Source organism: Desmodus rotundus, chromosome 1 (assembly GCF_022682495.2).
Source record: "Desmodus rotundus isolate HL8 chromosome 1, HLdesRot8A.1, whole genome shotgun sequence".
Taxonomy (NCBI): domain Eukaryota; kingdom Metazoa; phylum Chordata; class Mammalia; order Chiroptera; family Phyllostomidae; genus Desmodus; species Desmodus rotundus.
Genome location: NC_071387.1, coordinates 95936071 through 95963963, shown reverse-complemented (window position 1 = coordinate 95963963; position 27893 = coordinate 95936071). Strand labels below are relative to the sequence as shown.

General features: G+C 50.1%; 3 protein-coding genes across 5 annotated transcripts; 1 reads left to right on the top strand and 2 right to left on the bottom strand.

Annotated features, from left to right (window-relative positions):
* The first annotated feature begins 4626 nt into the window (after positions 1 to 4626).
* LOC112304834 (glyceraldehyde-3-phosphate dehydrogenase-like) lies at positions 4627 to 5636 on the top strand. The gene is given in 1 exon segment (XM_024560510.4): positions 4627 to 5636. A coding segment is annotated over 1 exon segment (990 nt). The 5' UTR covers positions 4627 to 4631; the 3' UTR covers positions 5622 to 5636.
* Positions 5637 to 11355: 5719 nt separating this feature from the next.
* On the bottom strand, positions 11356 to 18019 carry QPRT (quinolinate phosphoribosyltransferase). Its single transcript, XM_024560303.4, has 4 exons — positions 17912 to 18019; positions 12763 to 13298; positions 11886 to 12017; positions 11356 to 11812 (listed from the first exon to the last, which is right to left on the bottom strand). Exons 1-4 carry the CDS (start codon positions 17922 to 17924, stop codon positions 11594 to 11596), a joined length of 900 nt encoding a protein of 299 aa, XP_024416071.1. The 5' UTR covers positions 17925 to 18019; the 3' UTR covers positions 11356 to 11593.
* Positions 18020 to 21402: 3383 nt separating this feature from the next.
* On the bottom strand, positions 21403 to 27267 carry SPN (sialophorin). 3 transcript variants are annotated; one of them, XM_045195448.3, is made up of 2 exons: positions 27184 to 27267; positions 21403 to 26613 (listed from the first exon to the last, which is right to left on the bottom strand). In XM_045195448.3, the coding sequence occupies exon 2, from the start codon at positions 26595 to 26597 to the stop codon at positions 25335 to 25337; it is 1263 nt and encodes a 420-aa protein (XP_045051383.2). In that variant the 5' UTR covers positions 26598 to 26613; positions 27184 to 27267; the 3' UTR covers positions 21403 to 25334. The 3 variants fall into 3 exon arrangements, with proteins under 3 accessions (XP_045051383.2, XP_024416302.2, XP_024416303.2); XM_024560534.4 differs by lacking the exon at positions 27184 to 27267 and adding an exon at positions 26995 to 27071; XM_024560535.4 differs by lacking the exon at positions 27184 to 27267 and adding an exon at positions 27003 to 27056.
* Between the last annotated feature and the right edge of the window lie 626 nt (positions 27268 to 27893).

The window sequence follows — 27893 nt, the reverse complement described above, 5'->3', positions numbered from 1 at the left end:
TATAGAGCTTCTGTGTCTGCTCCTGCCTAGGATGCTTCAGGGGTATTACCAACACTGGACCACATTATTTATTAACTTTATTTGGGCTTCTGAGACCGCAGTGTAAACTTGACCCCAAACCCAGGTGAGGGCAAACCTTTGGTTGTGAACTCTCAGGCGAGACTTTCTATTGCCCCTGGGGCTCAGGGTGAGACAGACAAGGTTCTTTTTGCTCCCTGGGCTGAGAGGGAAAAAAATTTTCTCTAGCCTGCTCTCTCACGGAGCATGTCACCTTCATACTAGGGTCTCTGTGGTTAGTGCCCCCAGCAAGGCCTCCTCTTCAGTCTCCAGGTGAATGTAAAACCCAAGCCCTTTCACCACCAAGCTCTCCAACCGCCCAGCAGCTCACACAGCTCTGGTTTTCAATTTCCTCTTGGTGTGTGACCCCAGGGCATTCCCTACTTTCTTGAAACACAGCTGTGCATTTTAAAGGATGTTTGCTTGATTTTATGCAGCATTTCTAGATGTTTCATGGTGGAGATGTGCTCATTTGGTTATAACATACACAGTATCTCTCACACACAAAAAGCCAGACTACTTCCTCCATAAACAAGTACAAATGTCTCCCACCCTAAACCAGCCAACAACTAATTCCCCACCCCTCACCACATAACATGACCTCTTACCTCCTTCACAGACAAACTTCTGGAAAGAGCTGCCTGTTCTAGCAGTCCACAGTTTCTCGTCTTCCCAGCACTCTGAAACCTGCTACAGCTTCTGTATACACTCAGCCTGCTCCAGATATTATCTTCACCAAAATCATAGCCTGCATTTTTTAAAAGATTTATTTATTTTTAGAGAGATGGGAAGGGAGGGAGGAAGAGAGGGAAAGAACATGGGTGTGAGAGAGAAACATCGATTGGCTACTGCTCACACACGCCCTGACCGGGACAGAACCCACAACCCAGGCATGTGCCCTGACCAGGAATCTCTCGCTTTATGGGATGAACACCCAACCAACTGAGCCACACCGGTCAGGGCACAGCCTGCATATTTTTAATCAAAGGACACAGTTCAGCGTCCTGTGGGCAGCATTAGACATTTTTATCCCATTCCTGACACATTCTGTTCCCTGCCCTCCCTGACTCCACGCATACCTGACTTGCCTTCCCTCCCTCTGGCCATCCTTTCTGACTCTTTTGCTGGCTGCCTTCCTCGAGGGTCAGCTCTGGATTGCTTTCTCTCCCTCAACACACTCTTCCTGGGAGTCTCACTGATGCCCATGGCTTCTATTGCTATCCCATGCTCTGGTGGCTCCCCAAGTCCCTACCAACTGTGGCTGGTATGGACCTCCCAGAGGTGCTCTCCCATTATTTTAAACAGCACCAATGGGAGAGAAAACAGGATGATTAACGAAAAGATTATCTCAGAACCAGTCCACGGCCATCCCTGGGTACAGTCAGTATTTGTCCCCAGAATAAAGTCAGCACCCCCTAGAAAGTGCAGGGGCTATGAATTCACATGCATAAAAGAGGCCAAGCCAGAGGCACAGGTGAGTGCCGTGGACCAGGGGACGGAGGAGAAGAGACCGCATGCCGGTCTGCAGGTGCGGCTGCCCATCGGTGCTGCCACTCACGTCCATCCTTTTGACTTTTCAGCAGAAGCCAAAAATCTGGGTTTTTAGGTAAAATCAATCAAGATATTGACCCTATATGTACACTCACACACACATAGTCAATGTATACGAGTATGTGTGTACATATGTGTATATCTTTTAATAAATTTATTCATAAAAGCCAAAGGAAGCAAGGCCACATGAGCCTCGTGAATCATCAGCTGGAGACCCCTTCTGAACAACGCTGAACGTGTGCTCCTGCAGTGGGTGCGGAGCACCCCTTATTATCTTGGCTTCTGGTGCTTTGCGGTGGGGCAGCCCGATCTCAGAAGGCCTTAAGTCAAGCTTTTCCCCACCTTCACATCATTGACGTTTGAGCCAGTGATAATCTTTGCTGTAGGAGACTTTCCCGTGCACTGGAGGATGTTTAGCAGCATATCTGGCCTCTATCTGCTAGGTGTCAGCAGCACCCCCTAGCTGTGACAACCACAACTGTCTCCAGACATCACTAAGGTCACCCAGGTGGAGAGGGAAACGGGAACCTCTGATCTAAGTGAAGTGTTCTAGTGAATTAACACACCTGCCCATGGAGACTGCAGCCTATTCCAGGGATAAGACTGCTGGGGCACCAAGCCTCCTCAGCTGCCAAGGGGAATCATGGGGCCTCCTCTTGCCAATTTTCAGTGACACCAAGGAGAATAGGATGGAGAAACAAAACAACCAGCCCTGGTAGAAACAAATAAATAAGACAATGCATCCTCAAAACTAGGGGGGGCTTCTAGGGAGACATTGCATTTGGAGAAAAAGAAAAAGTTCTGGAAATTACAAATTTCCTCAGTTAGAAAGTTAAGCAAAGGAAGGAATGGGGGAAGTTTTAAATGGCCCTCAGGATGTAGAGCAAAATGACAAAAAAAAAAAATAGGGAATATGAAAGGAAAGTTACACGGGGAAGGATCATTCCATTCAATACTCATCTGACAGAAGCTTCAGAGAAAACATGGGGGAGGAAGAAATAAAGATTGTATTTGATTAAGAAAAACATTTCAAGCAGAGAAATCTGTGAAGCAGCCCTCGCCTGGCTACGCTGGAAACCGCGCTCCCCACCCCCACCCCCCCACCCCCCCGCCCCCCAGAGCTCTCACAAATACCGATATCCGGAGACCTGCCTCTCCCACAGTGGAGTAACAGGGGCCGGGTTCACCCTCGGCCTGAAACAACCGCCACTGCCACAACAAGACCAGACAAATATAACGTGAAATAACAGTTTTCAAAATACTTGACACCCAGCAGTGAGGTAACAAAAGCAGTAAAATCCCCAAGAGAAAGGAAAACAATCAAGGCGTGTCCTTTTATGGTGGCCTAGCTTACTGCTTGGAGAATTTCTAAACTGCAGGCAGAGTCAAGGGGAGTAAAGTGGGGCCCAGAGAACTTCTAGAGTTGAGGGAACACAGCTGAGGGTCCAGGGGCGCCACAGCAGCTGGAGGAGGGAGAACAGAACACAGAGAACAGTGAGTTCCCTGGAGAGCACCCCACCATCTGTAGAGAAGCCCCCTTGAGTACTCGGCAGAGAACTACTCAGCACACATGTGTGAGGAAACCACCCAAGGCAGGGGAAGAGCCAGCTGAAGAATTAGAGGGAGCAGTGTGTCCAGGGTTCACACAAGGCCAGGGTCTTTTCCCACCAGCCACAGTGGAAAATGTCACAGGGCCCCGGGCAGGGTACTCGGGGAGACCTTGGCTTAGCAATGGCAAATTATTAATTAACCCTGAGACTAAACACTGCTCTGAACCTGTCTGACAAATCGTACAGATTACAAAAATATCTGGTGTTCAACAAGATAAAATTCATAATGTCAGGCAAGCAAGCAAAGATTACGATGCACGCAAAGAGGCAGCAAAACCCGAGCCGTACTGAGGAGAATAATCAATCAACAGAAACCACCCCAGAACTGCACAAATGTTAGAATGAGTAGAGAACATTAAAATAGCTATTCTAACTATATCCCCTATGTTTAAAAAGTTAGGTAGAGAAGTGGAGATATAAAAAATACATGTCAAACTTCTAGAAACTAAAATTATAATATTGGAGATGAAACATACACTGGTAATAACAGATCAGACATTGCAGAAGAAAAGATTAGTGAATTGATGACATAGCAATAGAAATTATCTAAAATGAAACACATAACCCTGGCTGGTATGGCTTAATGGATTGACCACTGGCCTGTGAATCAAAAGGTCCCCAGTTTGATTCCCAGTCAGGGCACATGCCTGGGTTGTGGATCAGGCCCCCAGGTGAGGGCGAGCAAGAGACAACCGATTGAAGTTTCTCTCACACATTGATGTTTCTCTCCCCTTCTCCCTCCCTTCCCCTTTTCTAAAAATAAATAAAAAAATAAAATGAAACTCATAGAGAAAAACTGCTTTTAAAAATTAAAAGCACATTAGTGAGCTGTGGAACAACCTCCTGCAGCTTAATGTGTGAGTAGCGGGAGTTGAAGGAGAGACACAGAAAAAAATAGTTTTAAGAATTTATTGCTGGGTGGAGGGATTGAGCAAAAAAGAAAAGAAAGAGAAAGAATTCATGGACATGGACAACAGTGTGGTGATTGCGTGGGGGGCAGGGAGGAGATGGGAAAGGGTATGGGGGGGGTAGGTGGTGATGGAAAATAATAAAACTAAATAAAATTAAATTTAAAAAGAACTAATGGCTGAACAATTTCCAAATTTGATGAAAACTATAAACCTACATATCCAAGAAGCTCAACAAATCTCACACACCAGAAAGCATACCAAGGCACATCATAATCAGCTTGCTCAAAACCAGTCACAGAGCGAAACTTCTAAAAGTAGCCAGAAATAGCTCAACATCACTAATCATCAGAGAAAAGCAAATCAAAACCACAAGATATGACTTCACATCCATTGAGATATCTACTAAAACAAAATGTAAAGAACAAGTGGTGGCTCTCTACTTCTCCTGTTCAACAGACAGCCACGTCTTCCTGTGCAGCGCCAGCCTCAACCCTGAGACACGATGGTGAGGATCGGAGTGAAGGGATTTGGCCGTATTGGGCGCCTGGTCACCAGGGCTGCCTTTTACTCTGGCAAAGTGGACGTCGTCGCCATCAACGACCCTTTCATTGACCTCAACTACATGGTCTACATGTTCCAGTATGATTCTACTCACAGCAAGTTCAAAGGCACGGTCAAGGCTGAGAACAGGAAGCTTGTCATCAATGGGAAGTCCATCTCCATCTTCCAGGAGTGAGATCCCACCAACATCAAATGGGATGATGCTGGTGCTGAACATGTTGTGGAGTCCACTGGTGTCTTCACCACCATGGAGAAGGCTGGGGCTCACTTGAAGGGAGGAGCCAAGAGGGTCATCATCTCTGCCCCTTCTGCGGATGCCCCCATGTTTGTGATGGGTGTGAACCATGACAAGTATGACAACTCCATGAAGATTGTCAGCAATGCCTCCTGCACCACCAACTGCTTGGCCCCCCTGGCCAAGGTCATCCATGACAACTTTGGCATCGTGGAGGGACTTATGACCACAGTTCACGCCATCACTGCCACCCAGAAGACCATGGATGGGCCCTGTGGCAAGCTGTGGCATGATGGCCGAGGGGCTGCCCAGAACATCATCCCTGCTGCCAAGGCTGTGGGCAAGGTCATCCCTGAGCTGAACGGGAAGCTCACTGGCATGGCCTTCCATGTCCCCACCCCCAACGTGTCGGTTGTGGATCTGACCTGCCGCCTGGAGAAAGCTGCTAAACATGATGACATCAAGAAGGTAGTGAAGCAGGCATCAGAGGGCCCCCTCAAGGGCATCCTGGTCTATACCGAGGACCAGGTTGTCTCCTGTGACTTTAACAGTGACACCCACTCTTCCACCTTCAATGCTGGAGCTGGCATTGCCCTCAATGACCACTTTGTCCAGCTCATTTCCTGGTATGACAATGAATTTGGCTACAGCAACAGGGTGATGGACCTTGTGGTCCACGTGGCCTCCAAGGAGTAGGAGCCCCATGGACCACCAGCCCTAGTGACAGGAAGAGAGACCCTCAGCTGCTGGGGAGTCCTTACCCCAAACTGATCTCCCAACACACTGAGAATCTCCTAACCTCCAGTTTCCATCCTAGACCCCCTGAAGAGGGGAGGGGCTTAGGGAGCCCTGCCTTGTCATGCACCGTCAATAAAGTTCACTGCACCCAGCAAAAAAAAAAAAAGAAAAGAAAAAAGAAAAGAACAAGTGTTGGTGAGGATGTAGAGAAATCGGAACTTTTGTGCACTGTTGGTGGGAAGTAAAATGGCGCAGCCACTGTGGAAAACAGTATGGAAGTTATTTGAAAAATTAAAAATAGAATTACCATATGATTTAGCAATCCCACTGCTAGGTATATGCCCCAAAGAATTGAAAGCAGGGTCTCAAAGTACATCCGTGTTCATAGAAGCACTATTCACAATAGCCAAGAGGGGGAACAATGCAGGTGTCCATCAATAGGTGAGTAAATAAAATGCGTATACATGCACACGGTGGAGTATATTCAGCCATAAAAAGAAATAAAATCCTTTCACGTGCTACAATATGGATAGACGCTGAGGGCATTATGCGAAGTGAAATAAGTTAGTCACGAAAAGAAAAATCCATTATGATTCCACTTCCATGAGGCACCTACAATAGTCAAACTCACAGAGACAGAGTAGAATGGTGGGCGCCAGGGCCGGGGCACGAGGGGGGAGAGCTGGTGTGTGATGGGTTCAGGGTTTCGGGTGGGAAGATGAAAGGAGCTCTGGGGACGGAAGCACAGCGTGTGAACGTACTTAACAGTCCTGAACTACTTAGAAATGGCGGAGGTGGTAAGTGTGCTGTTACGTGTGGTCCATGTTTACAAAGCCCCGACAGGCAGACCTGCACTGGGTTGCTTAGAGCCTTCTACACGCAAGCAAAACTGTAACGAAAGTTCAGAAGATGCCGACCACCTGTCGCAATGGTCACTGCACCTCCAGAGCAGGGGCCAGCCCGGGGTGGGGCCGGGCCCTGGGGTGCTGGCGATCTTTCATTCCTTCACCTGGTGATAGTTATTTTAATACACATTTCTACAATAAAAGAGAAAAAACACTTCGGAAATGACTTTCCAGACTGACGGGGCCCAACACAGTGAATGAAAGAGATCCAGACCACGAACTCTAGATCTCTGGGGTCAGGGAAGACCCGCGCCTGCTTCCAGAGAGACGAAATGCTTCCTGAGAGTCACGCCCAGAATGGAACTGGGTTTCTCAGGGCTGTGAGAGCCAGAGAGACAGCGGTGCGTGCAAAGTACTGAGAACAAATGACTTCCCGTCTTGAATTCTCTATCCAATCTATAAAGCGTGAAAGTAAAATAAAAACATTTTGAGACCTAGCAGTCTCAGAAATGTGCCTTTACTTATCAAGGGTACCCTTGCTTTATCCCTTGCCCCCACTGAAGCAAGGGATAAAGCAAGAAAGAGGGAGACATGGAATCCAGCAGACACGGGATCTGACTCAACAAGGACGTGAGGGGGTCCCAGCAGATGGTGAAGGGGATTCTCAAGGAGACAGCTGTGCAGCAGGCCTGGGAATAGCCAATGGGAATAACCACTCCAGACGTAGGCAGGTCAGAAGGCTACACAGAGGGGTCTCTAGGAAAATTAAGCCATTAGAAAATCTAATGTGTTTGAATGTAATGAGATACTTAAATCTCAAGGCAGAGTTTAGGCTTGAATTAATGTTATACATACAAAGCAAATGAAACAACAAAGATGCTTTCCTGTGGTTAAAAAGCAGCCAAATATCAGGAAGCAAGGGACTTGTGGATAGCTCTTGGCTGGTGCTAAGGTTTCTGAAATTTTTAGCTCAAAAGGACAAAAGAGGTTACCCAGGGACCCACCCAACTAGAGATATGTAAAGCATCTCTTTGCCCCTGATCATCTTCTGGGTGTGCTGTGCGAGATTCTACTGCCCTACAGAGCACTTCGTGCCTGAAATAAAGAAAGCCGCCACCTGGGGTAAATCTCACGTGCACAGTGCACAGCGGCTGACTGAGGGGTTATTCACAGCCTCGCAGTCAGCTTTTTTTTCTTCAGGACTTTATAGTTTGGTCTTGAGATACTTAGGGCCTCAGAGAGCTGGTCTTAAATGTTCCCGAGTAACTGCCAAAATGATGTATTACTCAGGAAGTGTCTGGAACAAAGTACGGAGGTGCCAGCCATTTACGGAATTTTACCTACCATATAGTCTGGAAGAGCTGTTGATAAATTAATACATGTGTCTACACCGCATAATACCACAGTGGGATGTCCCAAAGATCCAAAGTTGAATTGCTTTCAGATGCAGTTTAGTTGGCTAAAACTGTCTTGCCATTTTTAAATGCTTTCAGCTTCCAACGGCCTTGGCACTCTAAGCCTCACGCCCACTGAGTTCACTGACTGGTGGTCTGGTGCGACCTCTTGCCTTTCCAGACCCTCTAGACTGAGTGCCCCGTTGGTGGGCGGGTGGGTGGCGGTGTGGCTGGAGGGATGGGTAGATGGAAGGAGGGTGGGTGGATGGGGTGGGCAGGTGAGAATTAGAATAGATGGAAGCTGAGCGGGTGGGTAGGAGGTGGCCAGGACAGTAGATAGAAGGGGAGTGAGGGGGTTGGTAAAGAGAGAAGGGTGGAAGGTCGGTGAGTGAACACTGAGTCTTGCTGGTCTCTGGAGCGCATGGGGCCTTGAAAAGCCACCAAGATACCCTGGGCAATTGGATGAGCATCTGATAAGAAGACTAAGCTGGGAAAGTACGTGAAGAAGGCACCCCCTCCTCATCTTTCATTCTGGAGCTGATGCTACACTTAATATTTATAGCCTCCTTGTCTGTTATCACTGGAACCTGCAGAGAGAATAATCAGAAAATGGAAGGTGGTGGAATTACATTGCCCTCTGGTGGCCATGAGGGGATTTGATGCTTGGTGGTCCCAGGTATTTTTTTTCATTGTCTGTTTTTCCCACCCTCCTCCACCCCTCCCCCACACTAGAATATAAAATGCACGAGGGCAGAGATTTTGTCTGTTTACTCATTGATGTATATCTGGTGTCTAGAATATTGCCTGGCACATAGTAGGTGTTCAAACCCTGTCCCATCATTTGATGTCTGATCCTAAGCAGGCCTCTTAACTTCATGAAGCTTCCATTTCCTAATGAGTAAAATGGAGACGCTGACACCCACCCCCAGGAGCATTAACTGAGGGAGAGAGACCTACATGTGCCGAGCAAGGACACTCCGTCAAAGTGTGTCCCCTTCCCACTCAGCAGCCAGGGCTGGTGACGCCCTCCGTGCTAACAGCAGCACCTGGTTTGGTGGACACATTTGCCATTATGGGCATGGGCTTTGTTCTGGGTGGGTGGCAGCCTAAGGAAACACCCAAACCTAGTCCCAGGCCGGCCAGATCAGGAGGAAGTGTGGCCAAATACATAGGGCAATACCAGGTGAGGGTGAGGCTCCTCTTTGCAATCCACCGCTGTCTCCCCACCCCACAGTCGTACCCAACTCTTCCCGCTGCCCCGAACCCATTGGGCTCTATGTGCCTTCTGAGCCGGTGCAGACGCTGTTTTCTCTGGCTGTATTCCCTCTCCAACCCCACTGCCACGACCCACAGTCAAGCCCTCTGAGTGGCCGCTTCGCCTCCTCCTCCTCGTCTCCCTGTAGCCACTCTAGTCCCTCAAATATATCTTCCTACGGTGGATGCAATCTAACTGCAAATATGCTTATCTCACTTTCCAGCTTCAAGCTGATGGCTCTCGGGACAGAGTCCAAGTCCTCTGACCCACCATTTTGTGGTCTGGACCCAGCCCAACTCATAGCCAACTCACCTCTCCTGATCCAAGCTTCAAATCTTTATGAACAATCCGAGCCACTCCTAACTTCGAGGCTTTGGCAGCGCCATCTCCTCTGTGCCTGCGCAGAATCCAGTTTCTTTTCCTCTGGGGGTGACTTACAGCTGACCTATTCCTGGTCTCAAGGGTGAGCTTGGCACTCAGCCTGGTAGATTTCACCTTTCACTCCCCTTTGTCTTATTCCAGCTTCCCCCATTTACTTCATCTGCTTGGGTCCTGGAGGCATTGGAGTTTGTGACTCCTGGTACCCTTCTCCCTTCTGCTTCTATCAGGCTCCATTTCCCTCCTGGATCCCACGGGTTTTGCCTTCCAGTTCCCACCTCATCCATGGGTCCCAATTTCCCTGCCCTGACACCTGGAAGCACCCCTGGTTATTTGGGGGTTCAGTTCTCCCTCTTCAGGTCTGAGGAGCTAGGGCTCAGAGATCCAAGTTCCCTGGAGTGGAGAACCCTGCCTAGCTGAGCTGTTCATGTTTTCCCTGGAGGAAGGACAGGAGGATTCAGAGGTGAAGGTGTGTATTAGAGAACAGGAAAGTCCCCGGGTGGGAACTCTGAGCTGTGTACTATAAAAATGGCCCCTTCAGTTCAGGGTATCACCAAAGGAGCGTCCATCTCGGCCGGCATCTCTGCTAGGTCAGTCTGTGCTGCGTGCTCACAGCCTGCGCACGGCAGGTGTGTGAGCTGTCCGGGGCTTTCACAGCTGCGATGAGTTCATTGTTTTCCTGAGCTGCCCCCTTCCCAGGCCCCTCACTGGACTCCATGGTGGGAGAAGGGGCTCAGGGAAGGATACCTCCCTAAAGGTGGAGTGTGGCTCCAGTTTCCCCCTAGAGAGGTAGCCTCTGGAGATGAGAACTGTTTTTCTCTCCTGGCAAAGGGCAAAGAGCAAAGAAGAGAGTGGGTTCTGGGAGGGCAGAGGCAGCCCCAGACTGGAACCTTTCTGAGAGGAGTCACTTTGGGGACCACCTTCATCCTAGGGAGTCCTCATATCCTGGACCCTGACAGAGCCACCCCAGAAGGTTTAGAGAGAGATGAACCCTGGGCTTGAGGAAAGGGTAGGAACGGCCACACAAGTGAGCGAGACCGAGGGTGTGTGAGTTTGGGGAACAAGATTCAGATTCCCTGCTTAGATCCCTGGGCCCTGACTTTGCATGCAAGGAGCTTTGACCTCTGAACACGCACTCCCCACCCACCCCATCCCTCACTCCCTCAGCAGACCTCTGCTCTGGCCCTAGCTGCTCTGTACCAGCTGTCCTCTCCCAACTGATAGTCCCATGGAACCAGACCCTAAAAGGCATTTAACATCAAACAAGGTGCTTTCATTTGGGGGAACATGCATGGTGAAGTCTGCTGGGGACCCAAGACGTGAGGAATAGATAGGTTCTCACCTGCACCAAAGAGGTGATAACCGTAGCCAGAGGTGAGAGGCAAAGACTTAACAACTGGTATGACTAGGACATCTACCAAGTGGAGTGCTCCAGCTGAATATCATACTTTATGCCGCATGTCCTCAAATATAAGATGCCATTCATTATAACACACAATCTACTACTCAAAAAGAAAGTCATCAATTAGACTATGACCACTGCTTTCTTATCACTCACCATTTCTATTTTACACTCGTAGAAAGAGCTCTTTGGGACTTATTTCAACAGAGATGATCGCGTTCCCTCTATGGCCTGCAGGTGCAGGCCACGACGGCTGCATGACGGCTGGTGCCTGGGGAACTGCGGCCACCAACACCATTGATTAAAGACAACCTTGACTTCAAGGAAGCCAGTGTGTGGAAAAAAAAAAAAGTACATATTAGGAGAGATGAACTCTGGCAATTTCTAACATATACTGAGCACTTACTATGTATTAATTACCACTCAAAGAAATCCATAGGCTGATCATTTATTAGGCCCCTTTTGCAGATTAGGAAACATTAGGTGAGCAGAGGTAAAGTCAGCCCTTTGGGGTTACACAGCAGTAAGTGGCCGAGCCAGAACTCAGCTCAGGCTAACGCTGAGAATGTCCTGTTGGCCACTGTTCTTAGAGATATGTAACCTTGAGGGTTCCAAGAAACCATGCTATCCCATTGCCCGTGTTGTCCTCTTTGGCTTTAGGACTGGCGGACATGGGGCACTGGAGGGTCCCCACCGGCAAACAGCTTGAGGGAGAAGTCGAGGGCTGGGGCTGCCTGGGTCAGCATCCCCAAAGAGATGACATCGATGTGCGGCCCACAGAACTGAGGGAGGTTACCCAGCGTTATGCCCCCACTGGCCTCCACACCCACACTCGGGAACTGGGCCTTCAGCGCTTCAGCCGTAGGGTGCAGCTCCTGCAAGACACAAGCCAAGGGGAGATGACATCCCCTAACACGGCCCCTTCCCAGGAAGTAGTCCCCGCCTCACCTTTGGCCTGAAGTTGTCCAGCAAGACAAGGTCTGCTCCAGCCTCCGCTGCCTCCACGGCCTCCTGCAGGCTGCTGCACTCCACCTCCACCTTCAGGGCGAAGTTGGCCACCTGCCGGGCCCATCGGACTGCCTGACAGGCCGGAAGGGTGAGAGGGAGAACAGGTGGCAGTGTTAGGAGCACAGTGAACTGGCACCGTCATTCAAAAGGTCCCAGATGGATGACAAGTTTGGGGTTCTTGAGGAGAATGGACATTGGGATGGTTTCTTTCACATTAGGTGAAACCACATGAAATTACCACTTGTGGATCAAAAAATGACTCTAATAGCCCTGGCCAGGCAGCTCAGTTGGCTAGAGCGCCGTCCCGATACTCCAAGATTGCGGGTGCGATTCCCACTCAGGGCACATACAAGAACCAACCAATGAATGCAGAAATCAGTGGGACCACAAAATGATGTTGCCCTCTCTCTCAAGTCAATAAATTTAAAAATATGTTTTAAATATCTTTAAAAATGGTCAAATACCAGCGATATTTAGCATTTGCCCCTGAGTTGAATTTGACTCAGAACATTAAAAATGGAAGGGGTCTTCAAGAACATTTTCACAAATGGGGAACAGGCGCAGGGACTCAAGAGCGGCCTGCCCAAGGTTGGAGAGCCATCGGCGCTGGGCTGCCCCGTTGGTACTTTGCTCCTGAACGTCACTCCATGCAGTAGAAGAACATCTGTAAAGAAGCAAGTCCAACCCCTCGTCTTACACAGGGAGCGACAGAGGGATTAGGGAGTTTCATCCCCCAACTCCCAGGCCGTCACTATTCACCGGGGTCTCTGGAAGATGGGGGGTTGGAGCAGGGCCAGGGCAGGGGCCAGACATGCACCTTTTTCACATCACCAGCTGCCATGACATGGTTGTCTTTCACCATCACCAGCCCTCCCAGGTCGTAGCGGTGAGAGACAGCTCCACCTACTAGGAGCCCATACTTCTCTACCAGCCGGAAGCCTGGCGTGGTCTTCCTGGTGCCTGCCACATGCCCGGCCCAGCCAGTCCCCCTGGCGGCCTCTACAGCGGCAGCAGCACAGCTGGCGACTCCACTGCACCGGGCCAGCACGTTCAGGGCCACCCGCTCCCCCAGCAGTAGGCAGTGGGCAGGGCCCCGAACCTCAGCCACCTTGGCCACAGGCACCAACTTTGATCCCTCAGAGAGGAACCAAGAGACCTGACAGTTGACTTGGGCAAAGATGGCATCAAAGAAAGGCCTCCCAGCCAGTATCCCTGGGGATTTGGCCCACAGTGCCGCCTGCGAGGTGGCTGGCCCTGTGACCAAGGCTGTGTAGTTGAAGCCTGGACAGTCCTCTCGGAGCCAGCCATCTGCCAGGGCAGCCAGAGTGGTGGGGGGCAGCAGGAGCGCCAGGCCTGTGAGGGAGAGAAGACAGAGGTATAATGTGGCTGCCTCTTCCATAGCCAGAGATACTTGTCAAAACACAGTTGACTCTTGAACAGCACAGGGGTTGGGGGTGGCAACCCCACTGTGCAACTGAAAATTCCAACATAACTCTGACTCCCTCAAAACTTCAGTTGTCCCTTGGTGTCAGTGGGGATAGCTTCCAGGACCACCCCCCCAATACCAAAATTCACGGATGCTCGAGTCTCCTATACAGAATAGCGTAGGTCACTGCGTACAGCTGGTCCTTCATATCCACGGACTCCCAACCATGGATTGAAAACAGTATAGGTATTTACTGAAAAAACTCCGCACACAAGTGGGCCTGCACAGTACAAACCCATGTTGTTCAAGGGCCGATTCTATTTACCAACCAGCATAATTGAGCACTAGCCAATCAGGGTGAAGAATCCGGGGGTCCTGGCAGAGGGCCTGGAGTGCTGGGTGGGCCTGGTCAGGGTTGCCGGATTGAGCAAATAAAAATACAGAATGCCTAGTTAAATTTAAATTTCTGACAAACATCAAAGATTTTTTTCAGTATAATTATATCCTAGGCGATATTTAGAACAGACATAACATATAGTTAAAAATTATCTGTTGGTTATCTGAAATGCAAATTTTAACTGTCCTACATTTTGTCTGGCAGACTTAGTACTGGATCAACAGCTAGGAGAGAAGTGAACAGCACCTCAGAGTCGCCCTGCAGCATCTCCAGTCTGCCTGCATAGAAGGATTAGTTATTTCAGAGCTGAAGCCCCCAGTAGAATATAAGCTGTGTGCCTTTTTCACCCCAGGCTTCTCGTAGCCCCAATGTTTTATAGCTGGAAGTTTTTCTAGGTGGAGACAGGAACAGAGAGGAGAGGCAAGTAGGCTGAGGTCACACAGCAAACTGGCAGCAGAGTCACAGCAGCCAGGCATTGTGGTCATGACGGGAGGTCCCTCTGACTGGGCCCTCTGGCCTGGAGACCCTCCCACACCTGATGTTTCAACAAACTCTCATCTTCCAACAGACCGGAGCTGTACAAGGAGGCTGTAAACGGGGAAATTGGGTTTGAGCCCTCTCTCTGACATAGCTCCAGAGTTTCAGGAGTGTGGATGAATCCTTTGCCCGTAAATAATGGTTATGGACATAGTGGTCTCTAAGGTCCTTCCCACCCACGAGTAAATGTGCCCTTCAAGCCTGTTGGATGAATGAGCTGACCGCAGAGGCCAAGCTCAGGCACCGTACTTCATCGCCATCTGTCGGCCAAGAGAAGATCAGCAGGCCCGTTCCAGACCACCTGAGTCAGTTTTGCGGGCAGGAGCGGCGGGGAAGGGAGAGTTCCAGACACCCAGGTTTTAGAAGAGCTCCCACTCTGACTCAGACGCACTTGAGGATTAAGAACCAATACTCACACGGGACCACATGTTGCATGCCTCCGTTTATATGAAACGTCCAGAAAAGGCAAATTGAGAAGACAGATGTCAGAATAGTGGTTGTCTGGGGCTGGGAATGAACTTTAAATGATATGAGATCTCACTGGGGTGATGGAAATGCTCCATGGTGTTGACTGCACAACTCGGTAAATTGACTGAAAATATTTGGATTGTCCACTTAAATAAGCAAATAAGAATCAACGTGCTGCCAAAGGCAGGAACCATTTTGCAACCCCAGTAAACCAGTGCATCCAGGTACTGAGCACCAAAAGCCCACATCAAGGAGAAACACACTCCCGATGGGAGAACACACCACCACCAATTCACAATAAAACCAGAGGACAGAGGGACACATTAAAGTATCCCATGGGGATACAGCCAGCAAAATTCAGACCAGACAAAACCCGCCAGAGGATAACCCAATTTCTTCAGCAAATACACTGCAAGGAAACAAAAGATTAAATCGTCTTAAAACACATACTAACCACAATCACAGTGTATGGATCTTACTTGGATCCTGATTCAAATCAAATTGAAACCCAGTTAGAACATTTATGAGACAATTGAACATCTGGATGCTGCCCTGAGGGGAAGGGAGGAAGAGCGGGAGAGAAACATGATGTGAGAGAGGAACATCAGTTGGCTACCTCTCCTACACACCCAGGGGAACGAGCCCACACACGTGCCCTGACTGGGAATCAAACCAGTGGTGACCTTTAGCCCTGACTGGTGTGTCTCAGTGGATTGGGCATGGTTCTGTAGACTAAAAGGCCACAGGTTCAATTCCCAGTCAGGGCACAGTCTTGGGTTGCGGGCCAGGTCCCATCTGGGGGGCATGTGGGAGGCAATAGATCCATGTTTCTCTCGCCCATCAATGTTTCTCTCCCTCAATCTCTCCCTCCTTTCCCCACCCTCTGAAAATGAATAAGTCAAGTCACAGGGCTGCGCTGAGGAAGGAGTAAGGTGATTCACATGCAGTGCCTGACCAGACTGTTTTGAGCCCAGAGGTCTAACTCCAGCAGCTTTGTTCTACCATCTATTTATTTGTTGATCTGTTCAGCAAACACCAGATGGAGACAGAGGCTGGTTTGCACTGCAGCTTCCAGACAGATGGCCTTTTCTTTCCCCTTTTCTCTCTAGAGAAGAGAAATGACCTCCAAATAGGGCCAAACGTGCTTGCCCATCATACAAGTTGTAAAATGATCTACAGAATTTCAGAGCAATTAAAGAGTAGCAAAAGAGAGGGCTGAATGGTAGGCTGGGGCCAGACGGAAGTAGGCCTTGAATGACAGGAAGGAGTCAGGGTTTTTGTTCAGTAGGCAATGGGAAATCATTAAAACTTTCGATCAGAAGTCACACAATCAGAAATGCTCTTTGAAGTTTAAATACTTAAACTGTGGCTAGGGTTCCTGAAAGATGTGAGTTGGGAGACTTTTGCAACCGCCGGGCAAGAGCAGTGAGCCAGGGTGAAGTGGAATTGGGAGAACAGCCCTCCCACGGCTGTAAGAAGAGGGCGCACTACTACTTGCACCCCGTGTCCACAGACTCTAGGTCTGGCCCCGCCCCACTCGCACCTTGGCCAAGCCTGTCCTCTCCACCTTTGCCCACCAGCCTGCCTTCTGTTTGTGCCCCAACTCCATCCTCACTCCTTCTTCCCCTCAGTTCCCTGGCCTTTATCTCATACCCCCTTGACTTGTCTACTACCTCCTGGCTTAATTCCCGCAGCTCAGTGATCCCAGCGACAGCCCTCCTGCGTTAAACATCAGGTGTGGTCACATGCGGGAAGGCAGCGCTGCAAAGGAAGCTTCACCAGGCCAATCCCCAGAGGCAGGTAGGAACAGAGTGAGAAAAGGCTCAGGTGATGCCATGGAGGTAAACCCACAGACGTGGCAACTGGCTAGCTATTGGGATGTGAGGGACAGTGAGCAGTAAACGCTGACCCCGAGGTTCCCAGTCTGGGTAGGAAGATGGTGAGGCATGAACAGAAATGGAGCTGGTGGAGGGGGAAGACTGAGTTTGATGTGGCAGGGAGGTGTCCAGGTGGAGATGGACATGCAGGGCTTCCAAAAACGCAGCAGAACCTGGGAGGGCCCAGAGCAGCAGAGACAGATAAGAAGGGTCAACATCACCAGCCTAACTACTGCCGAGGGATTCCTCTGGGCAGATGCTCCGCATGTAACCCTCACCACAAGCCAAGGGAGGGCACTGTTTTCACTTTAGTGATGAGGAAGCAGAGGCACAGCAAGCCTAAGCATCTTGTCCGAGGTCACAGAGCTAGCTGGTTGCAGGAATGGGACTTGAACCCTGTCTCTAGCTCTGAGGTCATTTCTAAACCAAGAGCTTATTTGGGCCCCCAAGAGCTGCCTCTACAGCCAAGCCAAAGGGTCTGGGTGTGCAGAGCCAGCAGAAGCCCCAAACCAGGACAGAGCTAGGGAAGAAGCCCAGTGAAAATTCAGAGAGCTCACAGGTGGGGCTCCTTTCAAGCATCCTGTCATTTGCCCTCCCAACAAACCTGTGAGCAAGGAGCTGTTATTGTCATTTTAGAGATGCAAGGAAATGAGGCTCTGGGAAGTCCAGCGACATGTCCAAAGTCACACAGCCTGTTCCCGGTGGGGCCCAGCTTCAAACAGGAGCCTTTTGACCACAGAGCCTGGCCCCCATCATTCTGCATAGTCTCCTTAGGGGCGTCATCCCCGTGCCCCTTCCCCCACAGAGGGTCAGTGGCCTCAAGCCCCCTCCCCCACCCATGGCAGGTGGGACAGGACTTTGCCTCCACTTCTCCCGAGCTTCTAGCCAGGAGCAAAGTCCAGAGCTGCTGGCCATCCAGCCTCGCACTACCTGTCCCCTAGAGCCCCAGGAGATGTGCTCTCCTCCAGGTCACCCCTGGACTTTGCTGGGGCTCAAGCCCTTTTCTTTCCCAGAGCTTCTTGAGACCCAAGATAGAGAAGAAAGAAGAGCGACAGGAGGCCTTTGGCAGACAGAAAGGAATGCTTGGGGTTCAGAGAGGTTTGAGGGAAACGGGGGAGGTTAAGATGGGAACCAGATGAAACTTGGTCTTCCAGTGGGGGTGGGAAGATAAGGCACTGAGATAAGTTGGGATGGGGTGAGAGGCAGGAGGGCAGGGGAGGTGGTGGTGAGGGGGAGAGAGGTCTGGGGTGCTTCTCTTTACCTTCAGGCTCCATGACGGCTTGGAGTGGCCCCACTGCGCTGGTGTCTGCTGCTCAGATCCAATGATCAGAGAGGCCTGAGGCTGGGGGTGGGGCTGCCAGAGGGAGGCGGGGTAAGGGCCGGTCTAGCCAGCCCCTGTCAGCCCTCCCCAGGTTCTCTGGGGCTCCCTCTAGTCCTCGTTCAGGACCCCTGGGTTGTAGGTACCTCATCTGCTTTCCATTCTCAGCTGTCAGTTGTGTAACACAGAAGTCCTCTCGTCTCCGAGCCAAAGGCCCTATTCTCTCCCCACACCCAGCTGTCCCCAGAATGTGAGGCTGTGAATGCAGGAATGTTCTTCCTTGTGAGGGCTAGAGAGCTTTTTCGATGGCGCACTAGGAAAATTGGGCCTTAGACCTGGGTTCAAATCCTAATTCCATCCTTTTTGATCTCAGTACTTTTAACACTTTTTCTGTGCCTCAGGTTCCTCTTCCTTAAAATGGGATAGTACCTACCTCATGGGTTCAACTGAGAATCAAGTGAGAAACCTCTGCCAACAACACAGAGTAAAAACTCAACAAATGACCATTTCCTTTCCCTTTCCTCTTCCCGAATTGAAGGACATGAACAGATCAGAGCTAAACTTCCGACCGGGAAAACTGGGAAATTGCCAATGACCTGCCCTGGAACACCAGACAAGTTCCTGTCCAAGAATGGCTGGGCCTCCCTTTCTTCGTGGGAAACTGCGGGCTAAGGTCACCGGGACCCTGACTGTCAACCCACAAGTACCTTCCCAGCCTTCTCCCATCTCTTTCTCTGCAGCCCATGGCCCTGGCGGGACTGGGACCCGGGTGGGCGAGTGAAGGCCCTAGGGTGCAACACTGAAGGAGGCCTCACTGGCAGGGTCTAATTTGCACCGCAGCACCTTGCTTGCCTCACCCTTGTCCGGGACTGCCCCTTTCCGCCCTTCTCAAAATGATTTTCTCCTTGTGTTCCCTCGATGGCATTTTCTCCAAGTTTCTCTCTCTCTTTTTAAAAGATTATATTTATTTATTTTTAGAGAGAAGGGAAAGGAAGGAGAAAGAGAGGGAGAGAAACATCAATGTGTGGTTGCCTCCCATGCCCCCTACTGGGAACCTGGCCCGCAATCTAGGAGTGTGCCCTGACTGGGAATCAAACCAGTGACCCTTTGGTTTGCAGACCAGCATTCAATCCACTGAGCAACATAGCCAGGGCCGTATACCGTTATTTAAATTGCTATCTAAAGTCAGATGACTGTTAAAAAAGAAAAGATAAAATCAGATGACTCTTGCCCTGGCTGGTGTGGCTCAGTGGATTGAGTGCCAGCCTATGAACCAAAGGGTCACTGGTTCTATTCTCAGTCAGGCCACATGCCTGGGGTGTGGGCCAGGTCCCCAGTTGGGGATGTGTGAGAGGCAACTGATCAATGCGCATCAGTGTTTCCCTCCCTCTCTTTTGCTCTCCCTTCCCCTCTCTCTAAAAATAAATTAAGTCTTTTAAAAAATTAAATAAAATCAGATGACTCTTAAATCCATATCTCTTGCTCTGATATCCCTCCCAAGATCCAGGTCTTTTTTTCCAACCAACTCTAAACATCCCTTCTAACACTTCTAAAAATGAACTTATTAAGTTCTCCACTAAAATGCTCACCTCTCTGCATTTCCACCTAATGATATCAGCATCTCAGTCTCCCAAGATAGAAACCTTGAAGTCTAACCTCATTCTTCCCCCATCACCTCAACTGCCAATTAGTCCTAAACTCTATTCTCTGACTAAATGTGTTTCTGACCTGACCTCTTCTTTCACCTTAAGCCACACTCCCACTGTATCTAACTCGCACTAGAGTAACGCCCTCATCTTGGGACCACACTGCCTTCAGCCCAACCTCCCAGATGCCAGGTTCATTCAAAAGACAGATCTTGCCCTGACTGGTGTGGTTTGGTTGGGTGTCATCCAGCAAAGCGAAAGGTTGCCACTTTGATTCCTGGTCAGGGCACATGCCTGAGTTTCAGGCATGCAACTCCCTGGTTGGGGTGTGTACAGGAGGCAACCAATCAATGTTTCTCCCTCACATCAACGTTTCTTTCCCTATCTTTCTCCCTCCCTTCCCCTCTCTCTAAAAATAAATAAATAAAATCTTTAAAAAAAAGAAAAAGACAGATCTGAACTTGCCACATGTTTACTTAAAAACCATTGTTATTCATGCATTAACACATTTATTCCTCCATTCATAAATACATATCAGCTAGCTGCTGTGTGGCCGTGGTCTCTGAAGCCACAAAGATAGCATGTGGACTTGGACACATGAAGGACACCATCACATAATTACAGCCCAGTTGTTTCTGCTGCCATACGAGGTGTTATAAGATTATGTCTGTTTGGGGTGGAAGCAGCAAGGGTGGCTTTGAAAACAATGACACCCTGACTGGTGTGGCTCAGTGGGTTGGGCGTCATCCGGCAAAGCAAAAGGTCACCAGTTCCATTCCTGGTCAGGGCGCATGCCTAGGTTACAGGCAAGGTCCCCAGCTGGGTGCATGCAAAAGGCAACCAATTGATGTTTCTCTTGCACATCAATGTTTCTCTCCCTCTCTCTCCCCCCTTCCCCTTTAAAAATAAATAAAATCTTTCAGAAAAAAAAAGAAGAAGAAGAGGCAGCAGAATTTGAGCTGAATCTTGACAGTTGAGGAGTTTGGCAGGAAGTCAAGTGTGTGTGTTGTGGGGCAGGTTCGGGGTGGGCTGGCTTCGGCCAGAATGCGCGCAAATGCAGGACCAAGTATGCAGCTCTCTCCATGGCTGACACTTCCTGAAATCTGGCGCGTGGTCCAGCTGTCCTGGTGCCACAAGCTGGGCAGGCAGGTGCTGAGCACCCTAGGGGGCTGAGGCACACTGGCACCCATTTGCAGCTCATTGTTGGGAGCAAGTAGATTGTCTCCAAACAACCTGGGTTTCTGTTGTCTAATGTCTCTACCCCCAACATCCCCAGAACGAGACAGTCGCCCATTGTGCAGGCTTCCCAACCAATTCCCTCTGAGCGTTCCAAAGGGCTGGAGCACTCAGGGCTGACGAGGGTCGCTTCTGCCTGAAGCAGTCCCCCCCCCCCCCCCCCCCCCGTAGCCCACCCTCCCCAGGTTTTGCCTGCCAAGGGCCAAGGGTCAGAAATGGGGATGCAGAAGAAAATTAGGTGTAAATGTTCATTTTCAGAAATAAAATGTCCTTAAAACCATGCCTTGAAGCCCTTTTCCTGTCTGCAAAAGTGGATTAATAGATTTCTCAAGACCACTCCCACCCAGATCCTCTTCAATTTGGAATTTTCATTTTGGATGACAAAGCTTTATTTGTAATCATGATCTTAATGTGTACTTTAGAAATGAAAATAGAAACATGTATTTTAAAACAGAAGATGAAGAATAATATCCTGTATATGACTGTGTGTGAATCCTGTATTTAAGAAACTAGAATGTGCTGGTAATTGACTTTTACAAAAGAGGAAAAACATTATTTTACTGTCCAGACGAAAAGGTTTTCAACACTTTTAATTATTTGCTCCTCCCCAAGCAAAGCACACAGGCTGTTTCGGGAGCTGGCTACAAGGTATTTGACGAGGCGGGAGGGCTACAGCGTTGGGGCTCAGGGCTGGCCAGGCAGGGGTGGGCAGAGGAGAAGCAGGGCCAGACCTCAAGGGGGTCTTAAACTGCACACCAAGGAAGGGGGGCTCTATCCTGACCGCCTCAGGGAGTGCAGCGATAATCTGGACAGAGTGGCCTTTTAGAAGTGTAACTAGGACTGCCACGGGCAGAGGTTGGAACCACCGGTTCCTGGGTCAGGAAACCAGAAGGGAAGTCTCCACAGGACCAGGCAGGGTATGACGAGGCCTGGAGAGAAGGAAGGAGTCAGCTGGACTTGGCACCGGGGAGTATGAACAGAGGAGAGAGTGCGGCCTGGCGGTGATTGTACGTGTTTTTGCGGAACGATGGCACAGGCTCCCCTGCTATTCCGAAGCAGAGCGGCTCGCTCCTCCTAGGAAACCTTCCTTCAGCCGAAACGGGATAATGCGATGAAGTAATTACCATCCGTTTATATGGAAAAATTAGGGGGCGTTCCCAGAACCAAAAAATAACCTGCCAAATCATACATGAAACCTAAAACAACACTAACATATAGTAAAAGCAGGTGCACGCTGCCCCTAAGACCACGGGCTGCAAACCCAACCCTGACTACTTTTTTCTCCATTCGTCTTTTTTGGTCAAAGTGAAAATCCTCTTCTCATTTCTTTTGTTTAATGAAAACAGGTGCTAATGTAGGTCTTTTGTTAAAGTGAAGTGGCAAACGAAAGTGACTTTCCAGAAGGAGATACCTACACATTTACCAGCGGCTGAGGCCCCAAACAGAGGAGTAAAACTGGTTTAAGGTTTTACTTCCCCACCACTTCCAGACTGAACTAGAACCCTCAAGCCCTTCTTAGCATGGCTCCAGCGGGCCTTTCCAGCCTCATCTCCCACAACTCTCTTCAAATCATACCTCCATCCTGCCCAGGGAACACTTATTTGTTAATGTTTTTTGTAACTGTAAAAGTGATTGATATTTCTTGTATAAAATTTGGAAAATATAGAAAAGTATAAACAAGACCTGGCTGGTGTGACTCAGTGGATTGAGCGCTGACCTGCGAACCAGAGGGTCGCCAGTTCAATTCCCAGTCAGGGCACGTGCCTGGGTTGTGGGCCAGGTCCCCAGTGGGGGGGGGGGTGCTGTAAGAGGAAACCACACATTGATGTTTCTCTCCCTCTCTTTCTCCCTCCCTTCCCCTCTGTCTAAACAGAAATAAATAAAATCTTGAAAAAAGAGAAAAGTATGAATAAAATCATCCACAAACCTGTTACTTTACAGATAACCACCGTTACTACACATTGCCACTTAACATTATATTGTAGACATTTTCCAAACTCATTACACAGCCTTTGAAAACATTTTTAGCATCATGATAAGTACACTAAGCCATTTACAATTATTTTTATAATTGATATATTTGGTCCTCTCTTGCCACTATAGTTTACATTTTCTTATTGTTTCTCTCCTTTTTTTTCCTTTTTGGTCTTACAGTATCTACTCATCCTTCGCCTTCTCCACACCCCCCAGCACCGCTAGAGAATTGCTAGGCATCTGTTCCATGACTGTCAAAAAAGAATCTGTACTGGACTGCTCACACTTCCCCAGGGTGCCTTTGCACCTGCCGAAAGTGCCCTTCTCCCCTTTCAGCCTGGCAAAATGCTTCTTAGCCCTCAGAATCTCAGGAGTCATCTTCACTCATTCATCCAAGTGAATTTTACTGAGGTCTGCATACGTGCTGGCACCGCAGTCCCCAGGAAACGGCAGCGGGTTTGGCAAAGAGCCTGTGAAACACACTCAGGGGAGGCCTCCTCACCCCCCTCCCAAGGTGTGTCGCTGCTTTTTTTAGTACATTCATAACATTTTTTGTGCTTTTATTGGAAAACTTTTCACATATTTTGATGTTTTCTGGACTGAGCAGAGCACCATTGGGCACCTTACCCACCCCCACCCCATTTCCTGCAGGATTCACCCAGGACCCAGAAACCAGTATTGGTTCAGAAAATGCCAGCCTGTGCCGATGGGCAGGGTGCCGCTGACGGCCTCTGAGCTCAGTGACGACATTATCTAAACCTGAAATTGGGGCAGCTGGTTTGATCAATCTAAGACAACTGTGGTGCCCTGAGGGACTTTCGGAACTCACTTCTGCTGTTCTGTGGCGACAGTAGTCCCATCAATGCCTGGTAAGAGGTAGAAAAAAGCGCCCAGACACAGCTTTGTGGGTACCCAGCCTGCATGGTGAAGGCTGGATTTCCACCCCAGCTCAGCCTGTCCTCACAGGCCAGACACAGGCCTGTGGTGGCCAGGCGGATCCTTGGTCACTTTGTGCCCCTTCCCTCCCCCACCTCATGACCTGGCCCCCCAGTTCAGGCCACATGGCAGTCACACTCACGCAGTTCCCAACCGCCCCTCTCTTTGTAAGTCCGTCTGACTGCTCTCAGCCGCTGCACCCTGTGACTCAACGACTTCCTCTTTGCAAATTTCCTCTTTGCCCCGGGGAAATACCAACCGCTTCTGGCCCATGTGGACCCTGGGCTCTGGCCTGGGCTGGTCTCAGAGACAGCCAGTTGGGTCTTGCCCGCTCCTGTCTGTCCCAGATCCACAGGGGATGCCCCCGGTTCTGCCAGCCTGTCCTAGGCCCTCATTTAGCTCATTCTCACCGATTTCGACTGGAGAAGGGAAAGAGCTTGAATCAGACAAACACATTAAACATGTAAGAGCGGAGTTTTACCGAGTCGCTGCTACCAGGCCTCCTGTGTCCCTCCCTCCTGTGCCGGGGAGGCTGTGAGGAAGGAACATAATGGCTGAACTGAAGAACCACACTCAGGTCACAAATGCAGTCTTTCTATCAAGCCCGGCATTCCTTTATTGGGCAACATAGTTAAATCTACTACCTCCATCCATTTGAGCAGAGATGAGGGAGCAGATGTTCTCAGCAGGTCCTCAGGTTGGCATGTCCTCAGCTTCTGAAACCCTTCCTGCCCCTCCCTCCCACCCTCCTTACTCACCTCTACCCTTCACAAACCACCAGATCCTTGCCTCTTGCACACAACACACACCCATGAGCGGACCCGCACAGGAGCTGGGGCTTCTGAGAACCACTCCTGCCCAGAAACTGTTCTCATTTCTCACCTCCGTCCTCCGGAGGAGTAACAGCTGAAGCCTTTGGCTACCTCAGGCCATATTAGCTCTAAGGGAGAGTGTGGTGGCTTGGCACCAAGGCCAGCCTAGAGTCCAGGTGCTGTCACAAGCACACCTGAGGGCACAGGTAGATGACACCCCTCCAGGCTGGCCCTGCAGAGCACTGGGGCCTAGAGTTAAACGAGTTTCATGGGATGGCCCAGACACTGTCCTAATCTATGGGGTCAAATGTGCTTTTCAGGGTAATCGTAGATGGGAGTTTGTTGGCCTCTCATTCCCTTCTTCTCAGACTCTTATGTCCCTGAAGAATCTGCTGAGCAATCATAGGTTGAGGAAATGTGGCCTTGTGGAGACTTGGCCTCTGGTTTCAAGGGCAAAAACGTGGTGAAAAGGGTTGATGGAGAGAAGTAGGGGTTGATGAAGAAGTCTTATTCATTCAGTCTTCAAGCCTTCAGTGGGTGTAGGCCCTGGCCTCTGTGCTGAGTTCGGGCGCTGGGTGGCAATGCTGGTATGGGGCATTGGGTGCAGAAGCTGGAAGTCCCGGGGTTAAGAAGCTCGATGAGGGCTCAGAGTGAAAATGTTGGGTGAAAATGCTAGGTGATGATGAGGTTGGAAGTGATGATAGGAGGGAGGGTGACAGAAGCTAGAAATGATTCTGACCTCCAGTCTTGTATTCACAAGCACTAAGGGACCTCCACATCTCCTGCTCCCGGTCCATCAGAATCAGCGGCCCCCACAGCCCCATTCTCACTGCCCACAAGCGGCTCTTCCTCCCCCTTTAGGCTAGAGGTTGACCCAGGCTTTAGCTCCTCCAAGGCCAAGGAGCCCTGGCGAGACTTCCGTCTACCAAAGAAAGTGGTGAGTGTGGGCCGACGGCCGGAACCCTCCCCCTCTGGGATCCCAGAGCTCTTGTCACCACCAGACCCTCCTGCTGTTGTTATCACAGCCTCCTCATCAGACACTCGGGCGGGCCCAGCCCAGGCGTCTACCACCCCATTGCGCTTTCCTCCTCTGCTTAGTGTCAGGGCACCTGTCCTCCGCTTCTGCCGCTGGCGCCACAGCAGGAGTAGTGCCAAGAGGACGATGACTACCAGAAGAGCCACGAGCACAGCCACTATTAGGGTATTATTTGTCCTCTGATCTGGACTCACGGAGGGCCCACTGCCTGTGTTTGTGGAGGCCTTTTGGGTAGTCACGATGGGCACTGCTCCCCAAGAGGTGGAGGAGCCACTGGTCTCCTTGGGAATCTCCAAAGAGCTAGTTGCCATTGTGCCAGGGAGTACACTGGTCCCACTGGAAGTCTCCAGATAGCTAGTTGCTATGGTGACACGGGGTCCACTGGTTCTGTCAGAGGTATCCAGAGGGCTAGTTGCCATGGTGATGGGGAGTCCACTGGTCCCATTGGGGCTTTCCTGAGAGCTAGTTTCCATGGTGATGGGGAGTCCACTGGTCCCGTTGGAGCTTCCCTGAGGGCTAGTTGCCATGGTGCTAGGAGGTCCATTGGTCCCATTGGAGGCCTCCAGATTGCTAGTTGCCGTGGTTCCACCAGTCATATTGTGAAGTCTCAGAGTATTCATTGCTGGTGGAATGGGGTTATTGGTTACATCAGAGATTTCCTGGAGCACTGATGGCTTCTCTGTGGAAACTTCTTGGGAGATTGTTGGTCCAGCCATAGAGAGGCCACCACTGGCAGCAATGGAAGTCTCAGAAGACACCTCATTGGCTGTATAAGGAGTTGAGGAAGGTGGGATGGTCTGGTGCCCGGCGCTGTCCTTTTCCTCAGGGACCCTCAATGTATAACTGGAGGCCACTGAGTTAAGGTTTGGGGCCTCAGAGCTATCCGTGACCAAAGTAAAAGGAGAGTTTGTGGGTGTAGATGCCTCCAGAGAGGCCAAGTAACCCCCAAAGAAGAGGAGAAGCAGGATCATTTCCATGACAACAGGCATGAGCAGGAGTTGGGACCTGAGGGTGGGGAAGTTGGAGAAATGGAACACATAAGGAGCTATGGTAGAACGTGGCCAGGCCCTTCTCTCCCGCCCACTTCCCTGCGAACTGCAAGACCTAACCTGTGGTTTAACGGCTTTTTCCACCCTTTCTTTTATCAGAAATAACAGGGGAACAGATGTTGGCGGCTCCCCTATCGACTCTATCCCATAGCGCCCCAGCACCCAGCCTTAGCAGCATGCACTCCGGCAATGGCCACCCCTCCTGGCCTTCCCTGACCCTATTCAGCCCCAGGGGCTCCTGATACTCTCTCCCCATCATCTATCAGAGTCTTTACAAGCCATAGGCACATTCCCAGGTCTGCCGAGACCCCTGCCCCACCAAGTCACATCCCCTTACCAGCTCACTTGATAAGGACACAGGGCTAGGGCCAGGCTACTCCAACTCCTCCTGAAGCTGGAGCGGGGCTGGGCAGACTGGGCCCCAAGGGGAAAGGAAGTAGCCCTGGCTCCACCCACCCCACCCCAGCATCCTGCCCCACCCACCCTGTTCCCACAGCTGCCATGTGTTGAGAGCAGCATCACTTACTCTTTCTGGGGTCTGAGATGGTGCCAGAGGCTCTAGGGTCTTAGCTGATGTAGAGGCAAGGAATCTGGAATGGGGATTCCTGGGTATTAGCTGGGAAATGGGATAGCAAGAGGTGAAGGGGGTACAAGGAAGGGGGTCAGACCCGGGGTAATGGGAACGTGCGCACTCGAGAACTAGGGGGTGCAGAGGAGGAAATGGGAGGGGAAGGTGGTTTCCTTTGCATCTGTGGTGCCCAAGCTGTTAGGCCAGAACCCAAGGTGGCACTGGCCTAAGAGCTCCCAGGAAGTACAGGGCAAGAGGAAGCCGCTGAATCTTCTGGGGTCAAAGAAAGCCTTTGCAAGCTGCATAGCTCCCTGAGAAACTTCCCAAGAAACTGGAGGGGGAGGGCGTTGGTCACCACAGTGGCCTCAGTTGCGGGTGCTTAACTAAATCAAGCACTGTATATTTTATGATCTTATTTTTGTAGCAGGTTAATAAAGATGTGGGAATCTATATGGAATAAAAGTCTAGAAAGATATCTACTGAGGTATTAACCAAGTTTCTCAGGATAGGTATGAGTAGGAAGTTCTTTATTTTCTTCGGTGGATGGTTGCTGTTTTCTGACGTCCCCCTACTGTAAAAGCTTTGACTTTTGCTATATGTGTGGTTTTATTTTTTGTCCTTTCTTTTTAAAAAATCTAAAAAAAAAATCAATGTGATTTTCACATTGT

Bases quoted from the DNA above. Each gene is read 5' to 3' on its own strand.
- QPRT (XM_024560303.4), bottom strand. The intron at 12,018-12,762 runs GTGCATGTCTGG...CCGGCCTGTCAG, and splicing joins CAGCTGGTGATGTGAAAAAG to GCAGTCCGATGGGCCCGGCA. The intron at 11,813-11,885 runs GTGAGGCGGGGA...TGTGTCTTGCAG, and splicing joins TGGACAACTTCAGGCCAAAG to GAGCTGCACCCTACGGCTGA.
- SPN (XM_045195448.3), bottom strand. From the start codon at position 26,597: ATGCCTGTTGTCATGGAAATGATCCTGCTTCTCCTCTTCTTTGGGGGT.